We start from the raw sequence: 19,585 nt of genomic DNA, 5'->3' as shown, positions 1-19,585 counted from the left end.
GCTCTTTCTCTGTTACATTAATACCATATCACTTCTCTCTGGCCTTATTGTAGAGCATTCTCCCATTTCTGTTTCTTCTGGCCAACATTCTCCCCTTCTACAACCACACACACCATTCCTCGTCTCTTCTTCAGTTCTTTACCCCTACTTGTCCTTAGCGTATCTTCAAAGGAAAAAATATAATTAAAAAAGGGGAAGTTGAACTAGTAATGCAATTCTGAGAGAGTTTATATTCTTATAGAACTATTTTCTATAGCTGTTAGTCGGTTTTCATTTTCATCAACCATTGTTGGTGTGAATTTCCTCAACAACATTAAGTGTCAGCATTCTGATGCCACGAAGGTCACTCCTTGGAATGGCATTGGTCAGTTCTTTGACCCTGGGTCCTAGGCTGACAGTTAAAACTCCTGTCATCTGGGCTTCCTAGTACAGCAAAACCTTACCGGATCTTCCATCACCCTAACCTTTGAGTAGTTTGGGAAGATCATTCCTGTTTGACTATCTTTAGCATTGATTCTGATAGAATTTTTAGTGACTGGGTGTGTGACTAGGAATGAATGGGTGGTGGTAGGGGTGTGGTGCGTATGTAATTATTGTGATCAACCCCTACCCTCCAACAACAGGAGTTTGATATTTAGTGCTATATTACCTTCTCTGGAAATTCCCACTCTGTGCTCACATGATCTCACTAATCCCAAATCGAATGAGGCAGAGCCTTGCTTAACTCAGAAACCCAAGCCAACTCAGAAGCTCCTTCTCCAATCTATTTTCAGGCACGACTTGGAGTGCATGCTTGAACCAGCCACCTATTTTAGTCTTCTTCCTCTGCCCATCTGTGATCTTTTCTCTCCCCCAACAGTATTAGCAAAAACACTGTTTGGCATTTCAGTATATGGAACACTGATGAGAAACCTACAGTTGTACCCTCCACTGGTGGTTAGCACCCTCATTGTGGTGGTATCTCCTAGAATTTCTCTTATCTTCCATGGTCACTGTCCCAAGGGGGACTGAGCCACACCTCCCCAGCAGCCTTCTCACTGAATTTTCTGACCCACATTATACTTTCTCTTCTCAACTTCCTACGGTCCTATTGTTGTGCCTGCCCTGCCCCAGTGGGGGCTTCCAGCTCCTTTCTCCCTTTGCAAGTGACAGGCAGGCTGGAATCAACTATAATCAATTGAAATCACCAGGGATGCGCCTTCATAAAATGGACCTGCCAGGTGCCCGGGGAGAGCTGTTTTTGCCCCCCTTGTTCTTTGATTCAGCGATTGCACAGGGGACTATGTCAGGCTTCCAAGAGACCTCGAGCTTGTTTGTGTGTTCCACAGGGTCTGCCTCTTTCCCTTGTTCCTTCAGGTTTTTGAAGCCTGTTGCCTGTCGTTTTCCACTTTTCTTTCTTTCTTTTTTTTTTTATTCTCCATTTTTCCACTTAGAAAAAAAATTATTTATACGTTTGAGATCCACTAATTAAAGCCATTTTCTGGTATTTGGTTACTGGAGTGTTTGATGTCTCTCTGACAAGACCATGAAATGCACGGAGTGTCCACAGGGACGGAATTTGCTGAACACGGCTCTTTGTAAATGAGGGGACACAGTGTCGCAGCAGCTCATGAATATGAAACACCCATGATGCTACCTCAGTGGACTTGGGAACACAGATGAATCCTGTCATGTGCTAAATGAGACCAATTTCTTTCACTTAACTTCATCTTCAATCAGACCTTCTTCCATTTGGCTGTTTAAAATTCCCCATACGTGATGCAGAAGGTAACAGCATTCAGTAAAACAAAGTTTTGCAGCAGCAGAGAAAAATTATAATGATCGTTGGTTTGAAGTTATCTTCTCCTTCTCCAATAATAGAAGTTATTTCCTTTTGTTTATTGACTTTTGGGGGCTCTTCTAATTTCATCCCACTGATAACTATTGACTTGGGGGACAGTTGGGTGTCTAACTGTACCAACCCTTTTTGGGGTGGCCTTAAGCAGTATCTCCAAATCCTACACTTTTTTGTTATTAAAAATTTCTGGCATTTAGTAATAAGCCTTTGACTTATTGTCCATGGAAAAACTGGTAGAAAGATGCTTGAATGGTGTAGATATAAGTTTGCTTTCTCCTTCAGAAAAGAATTAGATATGATCAAATAGAACATATGTCTATGGGAAGATTTTTCCTGGTGGTCAGAACGTAAAGAAAGTAAAAGCGGTCATCCCACCAGAGAGGTTGTCCTCCGTGCTTATACTTTCAGTGAGGTTACACCTTAGCTAAAACTCATTGAGGGCCAAAGTAGATCCTTAGGTGATCAGGCATGGCTCTATAATCTACTCTTACCCTTTGGTAAGGTATCAAGATGAAGGGAGTATTAGGGATAATAGAAGACGAAAAGCCCTCAAATAGCCCTCTTTGGCCAAACAAAGAATGGTATCCACAGACTCTACAAGGAAATCTCATTCAGAAATTGCTAACCAATATAAGTCAACAAAACAGACAAACCTGGGGGGACATAGCATAGTAAGGCAGATCCTCCTGAAAGACATTTACCTGGGTTATGGCTTAGAGGCCAGACTGAAATGTAGCCTTTGTTCTCTTTTCTTCTTACAGAATGGCTTAGGTTTTGCTGTCCACAGTGGAGAGCATATTAGCATTCTCATTGTGTATTCCTTGAAAACTTTCTGATGGCTTGAGGTTATCTCTTTCTGTTTCACTAGTACCAAAGGGCAAGTGAGTCCTTAATTCTGGGCATCACAAAATGTATCACATAGCATTCATTGCAAGCTATTTTGGAAGGGAAAGTTTATACAAGCTAAGTTAAAGTCTTTTAAAAAACAACTAATAATCAAATTTCTTCAGCTGGAATAACTCTCCTGGAACTTTGCAGAGTAGTACTTTAATGTAATAATAATGTAATATAAATATACCATAATATAATAATAAATATGTAGATTAATGTGAATGACAGTTTTTCAGATCTTTGAAAACCTGATTTAATTACTTACAATGGTTATCTAGCATGTTATTACTACTACTTATCTAAGACCCACCATCATCTTCTCTTGGGCATTTAATTGGCATGACATGCAGACCTGTGTCACACTGTGTCAGAAAGAAAGCAAGGTAATGCTTCTTAACATTCATGGGCTACCTTTCTTGATAAACTTTTCCACTTGAAGATGCAGTTCTTTAAATTTGGCTCTTAGCAATTATTTAGCCTTGCACATTGTACCTTTGAAGTACATAATTCTATGCAAATTATTTCAAAACTGTGCAAGGCGGATCAGAGATACAAGGGAAGGAGCAGAGAAAGGTGAGTAAGCCACAATTGAACTTGAACACGGGCTTCGGTGTGAGAGGATTAAAGAGTCCCAGAGTCAGAATTGGCCCTTAGAGGTGCTAGGATGATAGATTTAGACCTGGAAGGGACCTTAATGGTCATCTAGTCCAACCTGAGCAGGAACTCCTTCAAGGCCACACAGTGAATAGAGCACTGGACCTGTGGTATCAGGAGACCTAAATTCAAATGTAGCCTTAGACACTTACTAAATGTCTGACTCTGGGCAAGTGTTTGTCTGTCTCAGTTTCTTCATCTGTAAAATGGGGCTAATAATAGCACTTACCCAACAAGGTTGTTGTAAAGATCAAATCAAATGATATTTTTAGAAAGCAACTAGGTGACTCAGTAGGTACAGTATTGGACCTGGAGTCAGTTCAAACCCCACCAGTTCAAACCTGGCCTCAGGTACCTATCAGCTTTGTGACCCTGGGCAAATTACTTAACCTCTCCTTGCCTCAGTTTGCTCAACTGTAAAATGGGGATGATAAAAGCACAGGGTTGTGAGGACAGTACCTTACACTGAGTAGATGCTATGTAAATGCTTATTCTCTTCCCATCCTTCCCCTGTTTGTAAAGCTTTTTGAAAACCTTAAAGTGCTGTATAAATGCTAGTTATCATTAGCATAACATTCCCAATAAGTAATCAGCCAACCAGTCATCTTAACTGCTACTTATTCAGTAAGGTTAATATTTTAACTTCCTTTTAGATCTTGAGAAACAACATGGTGTAGTGGATAGAGAGCTGGCTCTGGGTTCAAATCCTTGGCAGTTGTGTGGCCTGAGGGCTTGCACAGTGCCAAGTGCACATGCTTTGTGTTCAGAACCAGTGCAAAGTGCGCATGCTTTGTGTTCAGAACTGAGGCTGCACTGAAGTTCACATTCATTAAGTGTTTGATTTTGAATGGATTTTTGGTCCTTGCCTGCTCAGAAACCTTTTATTGTTGCCAAATTTTTTGCGACCCCATATGGGGTCATGACCCAGAGTTTAAGAAGCACTGCTTTCTGGGCCAGGAGTGTCCAACCCAGAGAGAAACAGGGCAACTAAAATGTTTTCTATGTTCTGTAACATTTTTATTTATTTTGTTCCATGTTTCCTCGTTACCTGCAGCTAGGAAGTATGGCCCTCTGCTGTAGACAACCCTCTTAATCTGCGGAGAAGATTCTGACTAGCATGGGGCAGCGGGAGTTCCCTATGTTAGTGGGATCACAAGTTTAGTTCTATTCCTGTCAGCTATTGCAAAGCATCCCACTTACAGAGAGGGTGCCTGGGAGGACCCTGTGTGCAAATGGTGCAGGGATAGGGACAGGGGGGCGGCAGGGATGACATAAAGCATTCTTGGTTCATGCGTTGGTCTGAAACACGGGATACCTAGGGGGCCACTGGAGAGCTTTCTTCTCGGCGACCAGAATGTCATTCTGCATGGGGCAATATGTTACTCAGCGTAGGATCTGTGTCCAGAGAAGGGGACCCTCAAGGAAAGGAGTCAAGGGGTCTAAATTGAAACGCCAGTGCTAAGTCTTTGCTGTGTCCTCGTGGCATCTTATTTTCCTAGACGTGGAATGGAAAGGATAAAGCTAGCCTCTTGAACTCGGTCTCGAGAAACACGTTATCTAGCACTATCAATTAAAGACAGGGTAATTCTCATAGAAGTAGAGCCCCAGAAAGTATCTGTAGAGAGCTTTCGTTTCTCTGTTATAAAAAATCCTACTTAAGAAACGTTTGGGGACAGGTACATATACACTGAAATTGGAATGATGCAGAGAATATTAAAATGACCTCTGCATGAAAACAGCATGCAAATGCTTGAAGCAATCCATGTTTTTGTAATAGCGTTAGCTTTTTATATGCACATATCACATCCTCTCAAGTAGACTATAAGTTTCTCAAGGTCAGGGACTATGTCTTATGTATTTGTAGAGCCCTAATAGAACTTTGCACATAGTAGGTGCTCATTAAACTTTGGTGAGTGGGTGGTTTTATGCATTTACCTTCTTAGAATGGGTTTACTACCCCCTGCTGGCTGTGTATCCTGCAGATACACCAGGGAAATGTGGGAAAGAGAGTCCATGTTAGCAGTCCAGGCAATGAGTCAGTTGAGAAGATTGAAGAATGAATATCAGTATTTAAGAAGAACTAGTTAGGGGAGACAACAGAAGAGGATTTGGACAAGGAGAATGCCAATTTGGACCGTGCCGTAAGAGATGGCACAAAGTACAAAGGTCAGAATTCTGAGCAGTTTTCAGTTCTGAGGGTGATGTTCATACCATCCTCCCCCAAAGCAGTTCACTCGCAGAGTGGATTCCTCTTCCTCTTCAGCCCTAACGTGTTGTACTGTGAAGTGACTGGAAAACAAGGGGATGAAAGGAAATGCAGCTTCTTGCCCTCCTCCAGAGGTGGCTCCGTGTGGGTACAGGCTGCTTTCCTGACAGTGCCTCTACTCCATAGACTATTTGGGAATCTTCCCACGTGAAGGATGCTGTCTATGTAAATCCATCATTATCAAGTCATTAATCTGAATTCTGTGCTTATGGCACCACAATCTGTGACCACAGGAGTGGGGGGGGATGGAGCCTGGGAGCCACAAAGAACAAAGAAGATGAGAAAGAAAAGCCACCGTCACTAAAGGAAAATGGCAATTTAGTTCAAAGAATTGGGAATCATCTTGTCTAATTGCAACCAAGGGGCTTTCTTTGTTAATTGTCTTTATATTTAAGGTACATCCCTCTGTGGCTATTGAGATCACCTGGGCGCCTTCTGCTCTGTGGGTCCAAGTTTAATAAGACATAGGAAGGGAAGCTGAGCTCCTCAGCCGCTAAAACACCCCCCGCCCCCCCACCCCCAAAAAGGCCCACAGGAATCCCTGTGGTCTGTGCACTTTGTCGTTCTCTCTCAATTGGCCTGGTCACCCAAAATATAATTGGTAGGGGTCTTTAGGGACCCCCTAAATAACAGGGAATGGGGATTTTTGATGGAAGGTTGGGAAGGGCACTCTTGGTACTGAGAGATGTTTCATTAGGGATAGGGATGGAGCCAGCAATTCAAATGGCACAGGGAAGTCCCAGGTGAGGGAACTGTCTCTGCCAACACAGATCTTCTCTTCAGTTTATGTTCATCGTTGCCTGGGACACTGAAAGATTAAGTGATTTGCCCAGGGTTACGCAGGACAATGTGTGTCGTAGACAGCTAGGTGGTACAGCGAATACAGCACTGACCTGGAATCAGGAAGACTTGAGTTCAAATCTGGACTTAGATACTTACTAGCTGTGTCACCCTGGACAAGTCACTTTAACCTCTGTTTGCCTCAGTTTCCTTATCTGTAAAATGGGGACAATCATAGTACCTGCCTCCCAGGGTTATTGTGAGGACCAAATGAGATAAAATGTGTAAAGCACTGATCACATCCAGAGTAAGCACTGTATAAATGTCTGTCATCATCGTTGTTGTTAGCAGCTGGGTGGCATGGTACATAGAGCATTGTGTCCCAGATCAGGAAGACCTCAGTTCAGATCTGGCCTCAAGGCACTAGCAGTGTGACCCTGGGCAAACTGCTTGACCGCTGTCTGACAGCTTCCTCATCTGTAAAATGGGCATAATAATAACTCCTATCTCATAGGTTTGTTGTTAGGCTCAAATGAGATAATGCTGTAAAGCCTTTAGCAGAGTACCTGGCCCATAGTAAGTACTTAATAAATAAATACTACTTCTCTTCCCTCTCCCCACTTTCAGAGTCAGGACTTGAACCCAGGCCTTCTTGATTCCAAAGCCTACTCTCCATTCAGCACAACATGCTGCCTCTTCATTAGGCTGTATGAGTGGCAAGTATATGTTTCTAAGAGAGAACTGTCCAGCTGATAGAGGAGTCAATTTGCTGAATAAATAAAAGTTGCTGTCTTTGCCCATCCACTGACCAAGATGAAGATACTGTTTAATCAAGAGGTTTAACATTTGATTAGTAACGGCAGAAAAGGGAAGCATGCTTTTAAATTTAATTGCCGAAGTTGGGTTGTTCCACATTCCAACATGTTACAATCCCTCTGCTGACTCAAGACAGTTGCCATGGCTGAAAAAATGTATCACCTTGTGGTCAGCCTAACAATGAGCCTTTCTAATAACAATAGCTGACATTTATTTAGAACTTGAAAATTTGAAGAGCATTTTACATATGTTATCTTATGTGGTCCTTAAAATAACCCTGGGAGGTAGGTGCTATTCTGTTATTATATCCTTTTTACAGATGAGGAAACTGAGGCAGACAGTGACTTGCCTAGGGTCACACAGTAAATGTCTAATATTGGATTTGAACTCATGTGGTCCTGACTCCAGGGCCAACACTCTCTCTTCTTAAGCTTAACTAGGCTGGTTCTCTCACCACAGACATGCAGTTGGCCATTGGGCCTGGACACAAAGACTTTCTGCCACAGTGAGACCTTGCCAGGGCTTGCATTAGTTAGCAAAGCTTTCAAGGAAGCCAGGGCTTCCCCAGCACTGAGGCAAGGGAAGCCTTTGAGAAGGACTTCAGTAGGGAATAAGACACTTACTAGCTGTGTGACCCTGGGCAAGTCATTTAACCCTGTTTGCCTCAGTTTCCTTGCCTGTAAAATGAGCTAGAGAAGGCAATGGCAAACCACTCCAGTATCTCTGCCAAGAAAACCCCGAATGGGGTCATTAAGAGTCGGACGTGACTGAAAAATGACTCAACAACAACGAAGAATCTTATATAACCCCTGTCAGAATTGTCTTTTTTTTTTTCTTGAATTTTAAAATGCTAAATAGTACCCTCGGGGTTTCAAATATCATTGGCAACCTAGACTTCCAGGTCAGTTTCCAGAGGTGTAGGGTCAGATCATTCAGCATAGGAGAGTGTGTAACAGTCAGACATTCCGTATATGTAGCTTCCTTTGCTGGGCCCTTCTGTATGGCCATTACAGAGATGGACATGTGAGAGAGTGTGTGTGTGTGTGTGTGGGCAGTCGGGGAGTTCCAAGTACCTCTTCCTTCATACACATGCCCTTTGTGATTTGTGAACCAGAAATTGCATATTTTTTAGGTTCTTTTGAAGTTTTCCTGAGTCTGAAAATGGCTTCATAGCCACCTGTTCCACCGGGAGCTGGGGAGTTGGATGGCCCAGCTCTGCTGAGATTGCTCAAGCTGTCACCGTACCAGAACACTCCAGCTTGTCTTGGCCTTGCTGTCATTGCAGGCTCTGTCCCGCTCAGGCAGTTTGCTGGGTTCTGCTGGGCACCAGGCAGCCAATTAGACAGAAATCCCACTGTGTGGCCAGCCCACCAGTGTAGCTCTGAATGGCCCCTTTGCCAAGACCCAAGCCGACCTCTGATCTGTCACAGATGGGCCAGCATTGCTCTCTTTCTGCACATTTGGAGGAGGAGGACAGACACAAAGATGGGAGCCTGCCAAGGGGCAAAGTAGACATTGTGTGGAAGTTCTGTTCCTCAGAGCTCTGAGAAGCTGGACAGAGTTGACAGGATGGACCCTAAAATTGAAGAGTTGTAGACGGAGAATGGAGTTTCGGAAAACCCTGTCCTGAGCCCCAGACTCAGCGGGTAGAGCTGACTTTCCATCTCCTGAATATTCATCTCAGGCTGCAGCAGTACAGTCAGGGAGAAGTAGACAGCAGCTCACTGGCTCCTTCCAAAAATGACACATTACCCACGGAGCGCAGAGCAGCCAGCTTCTTCATTACAGCACTGTGAGGCCCGGGCCAGTGCTGCCCCGAGAGCCTGCTCCGACTCCTGGAGAGCCGCCCAGGCAGAATCCGCACCAAGCTCTGGATGCTCATCTTCACACACAGCAAATCAGTTTGTTTTTTAAAGCACTTTAGTCTTTGATTGCACAAGCAACGGAATTTTAAAAGCGATTCCTCATTCTTAGTCAGATAGAGGACACTGCATAACCATTGAAAAATAAATTTGCTTCCCCTCGATACAGGTCATTATATCCATAGCTCAATTGTTTAGTAGCTGTTGTATATTTGTCAACTTTTTCATATCCTCTATCAGTCCTTTATTTTTATTTTATATCTTGTCCACTTCCTTTTCCATCCTTTTTATTCTTTCCTCTTTCCTCTCCGTCTCTGTTTCTCCCTCTCTCTCTCTGTCTCTGTTTCTCCCTCTCTCTCTCCCCTCCTTTCTTCCCTCCCCTTCTATACTCTCTGTTTCTTTGTGTGTATCTCTGTCTCTGTGTCTCTGTGTCTGTGTCACTGTTTCTTTCTCTGTGTCTCTCTTTGTCCCTCTGTCTCTGTCTCTCTCTCTGTTTCTCCCCGCCCTTTTCTTCCCCTCCCTTTCTATTCTCTCTGTCTCTCTGTGTGTGTCTCTGTATCTGTGTCTCTATCTCTTTCTCTGTCTCTGTGTCTCTCTTTGTCCCTCTGTCTCTGTCTCTCTGTCTGTGTCTGTGTCTATCTCTCTCATGTGAAGGGAGAAAGCTGCTCTTGAGCACTTGGCATCATCCATCTGAGGAAGAAGCAGCACTTCTTGGAGCGTTAGCGTGCCCTGGCCGGATGATGAGCTGGGCTGTAACCAATATTCTGATGAATCTGTGATTGCTTCAATGTGGATTCTTCTCCCTCTGCAGATTGCACTCTTCCATGCCTTCTTCTCCCAAGCACTTCTTCTTCATAGAATAACAATCAGTGGCATTTCTATAACACTTTAAGGTTTGCAGAATGCTTTTCTGTATGTAAAGGCTCATCTGTAGCCTCTTTTGAGCCTTATCACAGCCCTGGGAGGGTAGTGCTATTATCCCCATTTTTCAGATGAGAAAACTGAGGCTGAGAGGAGGTAAGTGACTTGCTCAGAGTCATACACCTGGGAAGTGGCTGAGGCCAGAGTTGAATTCAGGGCTTCCTGACTCCAAGTCTAGTGCTCTGTCCACTGTGCCTCTCTGCCTCCCCTTATGTAGTTCTTCTGTAGAGAATGTACCCAATCCTAGATGTCTTCACCTGTGCGTGGACACCAGAACAGCACTCAGGCAATTCAACTAACCCCCTCTCACCACATAATCAACCTGCCTCCGTTTATGATCACTCATTTCTTGGATGATATCTTCCATGGTTCTTCCTGAGTTTAAATTGTTATTGGCAACACATCGTATCTCTCCATTAACCTTTGGGTCTGTCACAGTTCTGATTCTCTGCAGATTGTGGTATTCCAGAGTCCACAACTAGATAGTATCAATGGGAGAATATTGGTGTTAATGTCTTTGTGTCAGGTGTCACATTAAGGACCAAGCAAGCCACGATAAAATGCTGACATGTTTGATAGTTTCATCAATCCTGGGTTGCTTGTTATGACTAATGTGAGGCATGGCGTGATGTCTCCCATGGGTCTCTCATCCCAGCTAGAGTCCTTACGAGCACGAAAGGGAAATCAGTGCCAGGAATCCTTTTCGCATCTCTCACATTCCTCCATTTGTCTCATACTGCAGATATTCCGGTGATACCAGATCTAGAAGAGGTGCAGGAAGAAGATTTTGTTCTCCAAGTGGCTGCCCCTCCCAGGTGAGAGAAGTGAGGTTGGAAACCGAGCTAGTAATATAAAGGAACAAGATGAATTATGGTTTTTTTCCCCCAAATATCTACGATTCACAAACGGAGACATTGGCTCCTTGAGAGAATGTTGGTTTCAGATATTGCCAGAGATGGGGTTCATCCCTCAGATTTTCATTTTGTCATGCCTGAATATGCTCACCTTGTCCCCAGTGTTATGAGGGTGCCATTGGCCGGTAGAGCAGTGGCCCTCCATGACCTGGTCCTGGTATTCTTCCCCTCATTGTTCTGCAGCATCCAAGTAAACCGGGTGATGACTTATCGTGACTTAGACAATGACCTGATGAAGTATGCTGCCTTCCAGACGCTAGTGAGTAGAGTGGCTTCTGTAAATAAATACTGTCACTAACAATAGTACCAATAATCACAGCTGACATCTATGTGGGCCCTTCCCATATATTATCTTATTTGACAAAACAAACAAAACACACCTTGTATAAATTTCTCTGCTCCTTGAATAGCTGTATAGCACAGACATAGCAATTCTCTAGTATCCATGACACCATTTCTGTCCTCTCGGATCAATGAAAGGTCTCACTTTGTCCTATGAATCTAAGTCCCATGGTTGTCATGTTTTTCCAAATATCAGCATACTATTCCTTGTCCTATGGACCCTCAGCAAATACAGCTCTACCCTTTCCATTCAGTCTTGCAGAAACAGTGCCCTCCCATTCCGTGCTCATGATTTTAATCCTTCCTAGCTCTAATCTAGGATACTGTATCAGCCTTCCCCTAACAGCGTCTACAGCCTGCAGTGGCATGGTGCTTCCTCCATGTCACAGGCCACATAGGCAGCCCAGAGCTCTACTCTTTAGTTGGGAGATTTTTGTAGCACTGGATTGGGGAATGCCCTGTGTTACAGCATCAAGTTTTCAGGTATCAAGCCTGACTCTTGCCATCTTGCAGAAAAGTTCTAATAAGGCAGTTGGAGTGAGCCTTTTTTTTTTTTTCTATTCACAGGATGGAGAGATTGATCTGAAACTCCTCACCAAAGTTCTTGCTCCAGAGCATGAAGTTCGAGAGGTATAGACATAATGTTAGCACCAGGAACTGATAGGAGGCCTTTTTCCTGAGCAGCTTAGGACCTTTAGAGGCATTTATCTCAGCGATCCTTGAGACACCTAGTGAAATTCCTAAGTGCCCAATATACTCATTTATAGAAATCCAGGGAAGTTATTACCAATTTAACTCCAAACCATCTAACAAACTGAAAATCAGTCCATCCAACAAGTATTAATGTTTACTGCAAGTATTAATAACACTTAATAAGTGTTTGGTCAGTTTCTTTTTTTTCCTTTTTTTTTTCATGTGTTTGGTCAGTTTCAAGAGTCCTATGCCTACCTCTTTAAAATACCCTCTAACCTCTGAACCTGCACAACTTGGGCTGAGCTTTAAGGATGGGCTTAAAGGGTGAACTTCAAGTCACGTGTCTTGCTTAGGTCTCTGTTATAGTAAACAAGAGCCTTCCTGGGGAGAACTGGGGTTTGATAAAAGGGAGGGGTTGGGGTGGGGTGGAGGATGAGAGTCATTTGGAATTTCTTGGAATTCAGATAGAAAACATTGGCCCAATTTTTTTTAACCTTGTAATATTTAGCAACTCTTCCAATAGATATTCCTTAGTTTATAGCCCTGAAGGGCTCTTATTTTATTTTGCTAAAATACCTCATACCAGGAAGTGTAGTAATATTGTATATTTTCTCCTTAGTGCTAAATGGAGGCAAGCTTATTCAGGGCCCAGGACATAAATAGTAGGGAGCGTGTGCTGTCAGTGACAGTTGAGGGACTTTGACAGAGCTTCGTGAGGGGCGGTGGGGGGGGTGGGTTCCCTTAGGATCTAACTCATCATTATTAGCTCTAAATTTTATGTATGTTAATAAGCCTGAACTGTATAAAGCCACTTACCTGACGTGAGGGACTGAAAATGGCACTGGTTTGTCAAAGTGCCCCCCTCACCCCCGCTCCGTGCTCTGACGACTGGTCAGAGCTCTGGCCATTATGCCAGCTTGACCTCGTGCAGGCTCAGTGCTGGTTCGTGGGCGTGAGAGGCGGGCTGTGATGAAAGGTGGAGAGGCTCTTGTCTTACACGGCGGTGCCCTCTTGGCAGGACGACGTCAGCTGGAACTGGGATCACCTCTACACTGAAGTGTCTTCGGAGCTTCTCACCGAGTGGGACGTTGGACAGTCAGAGAAAGAAGACCCTATCAGGCAGCCTAAACACCCCTGAACCCTCAGTCGGACCGTAGCCTGTTTTACCCCTGTCCGTAATAATCACTGTTTTGTATTGGACAGAATGCTCTAAGCCTGAAACTAAAGAAAGTTGAATGCTGGTAGGAGCCTGGATTTTTATATAGAATATTTTGTAATACGAACATTTAGTGCATTGTCTGCAGGAAACATTGGATGATTTCAAATGCAATAAATTGTTTCACTGTCCAGTGACCATCTCTCTTATTTTTCTCTAACATCTTCTTGGCAAGAATGCCCAGGCATCTGATGAGCCACCTCAGGGTTGAGGGACAGAGGTGTTAGAGCGTGGTCTGATAGGAATTGGCCACAAAGGGGAGAAAGTGAGGAAGCATAGTTTGGATTTTAAGAAGGTAGAATGACAGATCAAATTGGACAGTTTAATTCCACAAACATGAATTAATCACCTACTGTGTGCAGGGCCCTGTGTTTTAAAGAATTCTCCAGAGCACTAGATCCGATGAGGGGTTTGTGGGACCTTTGTGTGCCCACAAGTGAAATTCTGCTGGGGTTAGGGATGAGGTGGGAACTGGCGCAGACACAACCCTGAAGAGAGAGCATTCTAGTACTTGGTTGATGATGTTGGCAGAGACCCTGTTACCGCTAGGTCTCAGTGCAAATAATAAATCCTTGGAAGTGGTCTCCTGTGTTTGAATTTGTACTTTTCAAAGTTATAATTATGTAAAATGTGATCATTGGGTACATTTCAGTGGAAATATGCAGTACAAATTCAAATAACATAACCGCTTCTGGGGAGTCAGAAGTGAAAGCCAGCCGTGGTCTTGAGCACATGGCAGATAATCCTACCATTTTTGGATTCTGTAGCCTCCCTGCTGGGTTAGGAATGAGGAAGACCTGAGTTCAGATACTGCCATAGATAAGAGCTGTGTGACCTTGGCCAAGTAACTTTACCTGTCTTGGCCTGGGTTTCCTCATTTGTAAAATAAAAGATTGGGGGAGGGGGCAGGAATTGCAATTAATAGCCTCTGAGGTCTGTTCTTATTCTAAATGTATGAGCCTATGATCCTTAGGAGAAGACAACTTCAGTAGAATTCAGTAGAATGATAGCCCCATAGTCCTGCATGGACTCATCCACTCACTCAAGGGAAGTCACCAGTGATTGTAGCATACATTGTTGCCCCACAGAAACCAAAATGGATGCTCCTTAGCATCCTCAACCAAGGATCCTAAAAAGCTTCCCCCGATTCATCTTCTGGCATCACTAGAAAGATTATTTTATCTATTCAGGTATTAAATGCCTAGAAAGGCCCAATCTTATCCCTTCTCTCCTACCTCTCCATGCCTCAATCTGAGAAATGGAGCCCCCTCTCCCCTCATTTGCAGATCCCCTAACCTTTCAGAAAAGTCACATTTCCCTCTTACAGCCTTGCCAGCCACCCACCTGGCCACCCCAGTACCACGAGCCTGATCTCCCAAAGTGAGCCAGACTCTGGAGTGGAGGCCAAGCTTTTTCCCTGAAGAGAAAGATCTTTTAAATTTTTGTTTTTGTTTTTTTTAATCTGCTTCCCACCGAGGCAGCTCCTCGGAGCCTTGCCCCGCCTGCCTGCCTCTTGGAGACACCGCTTAGAACAGACCCACGCAACCCAGCAACCAGTTAATGCTCCTCGGCCAGAGGGAAGGCTGGGCACTTCTCTCATCCCGCCTGGAAAGCCCTTCATTAAAATTCAGAAAAACAAAGAGGATCTGCACATCAAAAACCCACTGGGGGGTTATTTTTGTGTTACCACAGTGCCCTTCCCCTGGTGAGCTGTGCAGTTCTGGTTCAGAAAAAAGAAGATACTTTTACGTTAATTATAAACTCGGGGATTTAGTGGCTTTGGGGTCCCCTTTTCCCTTCCTTTCTGGAATCACAGCCCTAGCCCAACATAGCTCTTCTTTTGAGCAAATCCCACAACTGCTAAGAGGTTTTCCATCCAGTCTGTTTTCTCGTGAACCCGAGTCATTTTGAAACCAACATGGAACATGGAACATTTTGAAACCAACATGGAGTCGCTCTCACCACTCCCTCAGTTGCTGGCTCATTCAACCACCCCACGTATCTGAGAACCAACCTTAGGAATCCTACATTCAGCCTGAGCAAGAGCTGGGGCTTTGATCTGCCCCTTCATTTGCTGCTTTTTCTAATCTCAGCTTCATTTAGAAGCCCATGAGCTTGGGAAGGCGATCTAGGCTGGGAAGGGCCAAATGAGCATTGAGGTAGGAAAAGTCACTTGAGGAATTGGCATATGTGGTCTCTTACACCCCACAGAACTGGCATCCATGCTGACCTAGTAGGGTTCAGGTGGTCATAGATCTTAACCCTCTTTGCCAATGTAGAAATAATAAACATTTATTAAGCGCCTACTGTGTACTAGGTGAGAGGCAGTGTCACTTAGTGGATAGAGCTTTGGACTTGAGAGTCCGGAAGACTGGGTTCAAATTCTACCTCCTCACACAGCTCTTAAGTATGGAGAGATAGAAAGTGAAACCAGATTTTCTTGATTCTGAAGTAACTCTGTCTGATTTTGTGACCCTGGACAAGTCACTTGATCCTTAGTGCCTCTAGGCAACTCTCTCAATTTGTAGGCCAGTAGCTGCTCTACATTTACTGAGGCATCATAGATTTATGGTTGAAAAGGACCTTAGAGTCAGCGGCCAACCCCCCACACCTCAAATTTTAGAGGTCATGATGAAACCAAGGCACAAGGTTAAGTGACTTGCCTGGGGTCACACAGGTAATAAGTGACTGAGGCTAGATTTAAATTCAGGTCTTCCTGACTCTTAAGTCTAGCACTTTATCCCCTGAACCATTTAATTGCCTCACCAAGAATTCTGATGAAGTCACAGACCTACATCAAAAAAAAAAAAGTTTGCTAGGTATTGTGCTAGTCTTTGGTTCCATATATTAAAAAACAAAAAAAAAATAATTCGTGTGCTCAGTTAACATGATGGTGGCGGGGGGGGGGAAGGGAGGGATAAAATATGCACAAATATGCTTGATAAGATTTTTTTTTTTTTTGGTGAAGCAGTTGGGGTTAAGTGACTTGCCCAGGGTCACACAGCTAATAAGTGTCAAGTATCTGGTCTGAGACTGGATTTGAACTCAGATCCTTGTGACTCCAGGGCCTGTGCTCTATCCACAGCGCCACCTAGCTGCCCTGATAAGATTTTTTAAAAGGGATAAGTACAAAGAGAAATTCAGAGTGTTATAAGAAAAGTTTAAAAACGGAGAGAAAGCCCCTTTAACTACGGGCAGGGAGTGTTGGGTGAGAGGCGAGAAGAAGGAAGGTACAGAAGAAAAGATCAGGGAAGGATTAATGAAAGAGATGGCATTCAAGCAGGGCTTTAAGGAAGAAAAGGATTTCAATTGGTTGAGAAGTAAGAGAAATGTATTATAGGCATTGAGGATGGCCTATGGGAATAAAAAAAGAAGGAGAGGTTGGGGAACAGTAGTCAGTGAATAAACATGAAGCACCTACTATGTGCCAGGTGATGCACTAAGTGCTAGCAGACCACTTTGGCTTGAATATAAAATACATGATGAAAGAAGTATGAAATAAAGTTGGAAAAGTAGGTTTGAGCCAAATTGTAGAGGGCCTTGAATGCCAGACTAAAGAGTTTATATTTGCGGTTGGAAGACCTTGATGGTTTTTGAGCGGGGTAGTAAAGTAAACCTGTACATTAAGGTCATCTGGACTGCTGTGTGGAAGATCAATTATACAGGGTAGAGACTAAGAACAGAGCAACGAATCAGTGGTTCTCAAGCTTTTTGGCCTCGGGACCCTTTTACACTCTTAAAATTATTGAGGACCCCAAAGATCTTTTGTTTGTCTGGATTATACTTGGTGATATTTACTGTGTTTTAGTTTAAAATGTCTTAGTATTATTATGAAAATAGATTTGACCTCACTGACTCCCTAAAAGAGTCTTGGGATACCATCAGGGTGCTTGAACCGCATTCTGAGAACCATTGTACTACAGGTGAAAAGTGAGAAGGAATTAAAAGATGGTGGTGGCAGTGTGAATGGGGTCGTAAGGAGGGGGCAGATGCAAGAGAGGCTGTGGAGGTAGAGAAGAGAAGTAGGCACTATGTAAGTGTTATGTTAATATCATCATCATCATGAGTGTTTATTAAGTGCCTACTATGTGTCAGGAACTGGGACGCATGCTTTTACAAATATTCTCCCATTTGGTCCTCATAACAACCCTAAGAGGTAGGTATGGTCATTATTCTCATTTTACAGTTGAGGAAACTGAGGCAGACAGAGGTTAAGTGACTCGCCCAGGGTCACACAAGCTAGTAAGCACCTGAGGTTGGGTTTAAACTCAAGACTTCTTGACTCCAAGCCCAGTGCTCCACCCACTGTGTCACCTAGCTGAAAGTCAGGGCTAAAAGAGAGGGAACGGTCAAAGTCCAAGGTTTCAACCATGGATGACTTGGAGAATGGTATGACTGCCTCAGCCTCTATTTGAAAGTCCATGCCCAGGAAGTCAGGGTTACCAAGGTAAAGAGGCCGGGATGGCCTTGGGGGAGGGCTGCTGGTTGAAGCAGGCTTGGAGGTCCCCAAATGATAGAGTAGCATGAATACAAAGAAGAATCATCTTTGTCAATTGAAACAACAAAGTCAACATCTATTAAGCACCTACTACAAACAAGGCACTGAGGATAGAAAAAGGGGTAAAAACAGTCTTTGCCCTCAAGATATTTACAATCTAAGGAGCAGGAGTTAAGGGTTAACTGTAGAGGAAAGCAGGGTATGTGGGCCTCTAGCCCCGAGCTGCCTTCTCACTTGGTATGGGAGAGCCATATCCATGCACATTGACGCAGTGAGCTGATCCCTACCTCACAAAGTTACTTAGGAATTTATTTATTTTTTTTTTTGGCCCCTACCTGTGATTTCATTAGTGTAGGGAAGTTCCAATGAGGAAACTCCATTGACCAATACAGATCAGCCTTTAATCTGCAATTTAGTAACTTGGAGAGTTGTCTGAGGCTTAAGTGACTTGCCCAGGGTCACACAACCAGGTAAAGAAACAGAACCAGATTTTCCTGACTCCAAAGTGACTAATTCTGCTTTAGAATTCTACTCTACTCTACTCTCTGCATTGTTGCCAGTATCTTTTCTGACACTGCTGTGTGACCACAGAGCAGCTCCCTCACGGTTTTGAGCCTCAGTTTTCTCATCTGCAAAATGGGTTTAATAATGCCTTATAGTATCTACCTGAAAGGATGGTCTGAGATAATGTATGTAAGGGGCTTTACAAACTTTAAAGCCATCATGTACAGAGTATCCCAAAAGTCTTAGTGGAGTTTTAAGCTAGCTTTAATAGCTTAAAACGGCACCAACACTTTTGGGACCCCCGTATATGATAGCTATCATTGTCCTTGTCATCATCATCATCATTTGGACCAGTAGACCTGGGTTCAGATCTAGGCTCTGCTCCTTCCTACCTGTGTGTCCTAAGGCAAATCTCTTTCTCCCTTCAGGTCTCAGTTTCCTCCTCTTTAAAATGAGGTGATTGAACTAGAACAGGGATTCTTAAGATTTTTTGTGTCATAGACCCTTCTGATGAAGCCTATGGACCCCTACTTTTTATTGTTTACATTCATAATTGAAGGAAATTTATATTGCAGTTAGAGGCTAATGAAAAGAAAGATTTTTTTCCCATCCAAATTCGCAGGTCCACTCAGGTCTATCCAGGAATCCCCAGGGGTTCTGTGTACCCAATGTTAAAAACTGAGAGCCTTTCTATACAAGCCTCTTAACCCATCTAGATTTTTCTTTGCTTCTTTGGTCATTCAGGTTTTCAGAATCTCTGGTGTTTGGAAGAGCACTTGGGAGACATCTTTCTGTGATCCTACGATCTTAGCTTATGGCCACAGAATCTACTTCGAGGTGCCATTTTCTGAATCACCCAATAGGTTCATGCATCCCAACTCACTGTCTCATTTACACGTAGACAAGGACAATGACACGAAACCTCAGTGATGAAATAATGGATGTGCATTCAGACGCTATCAATTCTGCAAACTTTTTAAAGCACATTTTATGCACAAGGCACTGTTCTAGGCATTGGGAATTCAAAGATGAAATGAGACATGCTGCTTTTAAGTAACTTTCCATTTATTTGGAGAGAGTGGGGAAATCATGTACCCAGATACCTATGCCACAAGGAATAATGTGTTAAATGCAAAGTGGTGGTGGTGGGGTTTGGATAAAATACAGGGGGAAATTTGAGGAGAAAGAAATTATGTGAAACTGGAGTCGAGGATGTCAGCCAACATTTCTTGGTGAAGGAGGTGCTTGAATTGGACCCTGAAGGAAGGCACGGGCTTTGTTAGGCTGACATAAAAGGGGTCCATCCCACCCTGGAGATGGTGTGAGCAAAGACACAGGAATGGGAGCAGGGAGGATGAGAATGAGGAATTCTGAGTAGTCCACTTTGGCTG

The 19,585-nt window shown here is 43.6% G+C and overlaps 1 protein-coding gene and 1 non-coding gene across 2 annotated transcripts in view; both read left to right on the top strand.

Annotated features, from left to right (window-relative positions):
- The window catches only part of IFT43 (intraflagellar transport 43), a 121,925-nt gene extending 108,600 nt beyond the window's left edge, over positions 1 to 13,325 (top strand). Inside the window, exons 6-9 of the mRNA XM_027844907.1 lie at positions 10,770 to 10,842; positions 11,125 to 11,200; positions 11,851 to 11,913; positions 12,995 to 13,325. Of these exons, the coding sequence (XP_027700708.1) occupies positions 10,770 to 10,842; positions 11,125 to 11,200; positions 11,851 to 11,913; positions 12,995 to 13,114 (332 nt within the window). The 3' untranslated portion in view covers positions 13,115 to 13,325. The remainder of the gene's footprint in view (positions 1 to 10,769; positions 10,843 to 11,124; positions 11,201 to 11,850; positions 11,914 to 12,994) is intronic.
- Positions 5,049 to 5,152, top strand: LOC114030212. Its single transcript, XR_003567566.1, has one exon. It is a non-coding gene; the product is annotated as a U6 spliceosomal RNA (small nuclear RNA).
- Positions 13,326 to 19,585: the final 6,260 nt, after the last annotated feature.

This window comes from Vombatus ursinus, unplaced genomic scaffold, assembly GCF_900497805.2.
Source record: "Vombatus ursinus unplaced genomic scaffold, bare-nosed wombat genome assembly UNPS02014945.1, whole genome shotgun sequence".
Lineage (NCBI taxonomy): Eukaryota > Metazoa > Chordata > Mammalia > Diprotodontia > Vombatidae > Vombatus > Vombatus ursinus.
Note: the sequence above shows the minus strand (reverse complement) of the source record. Positions and strands in the feature narration are given on the sequence as shown.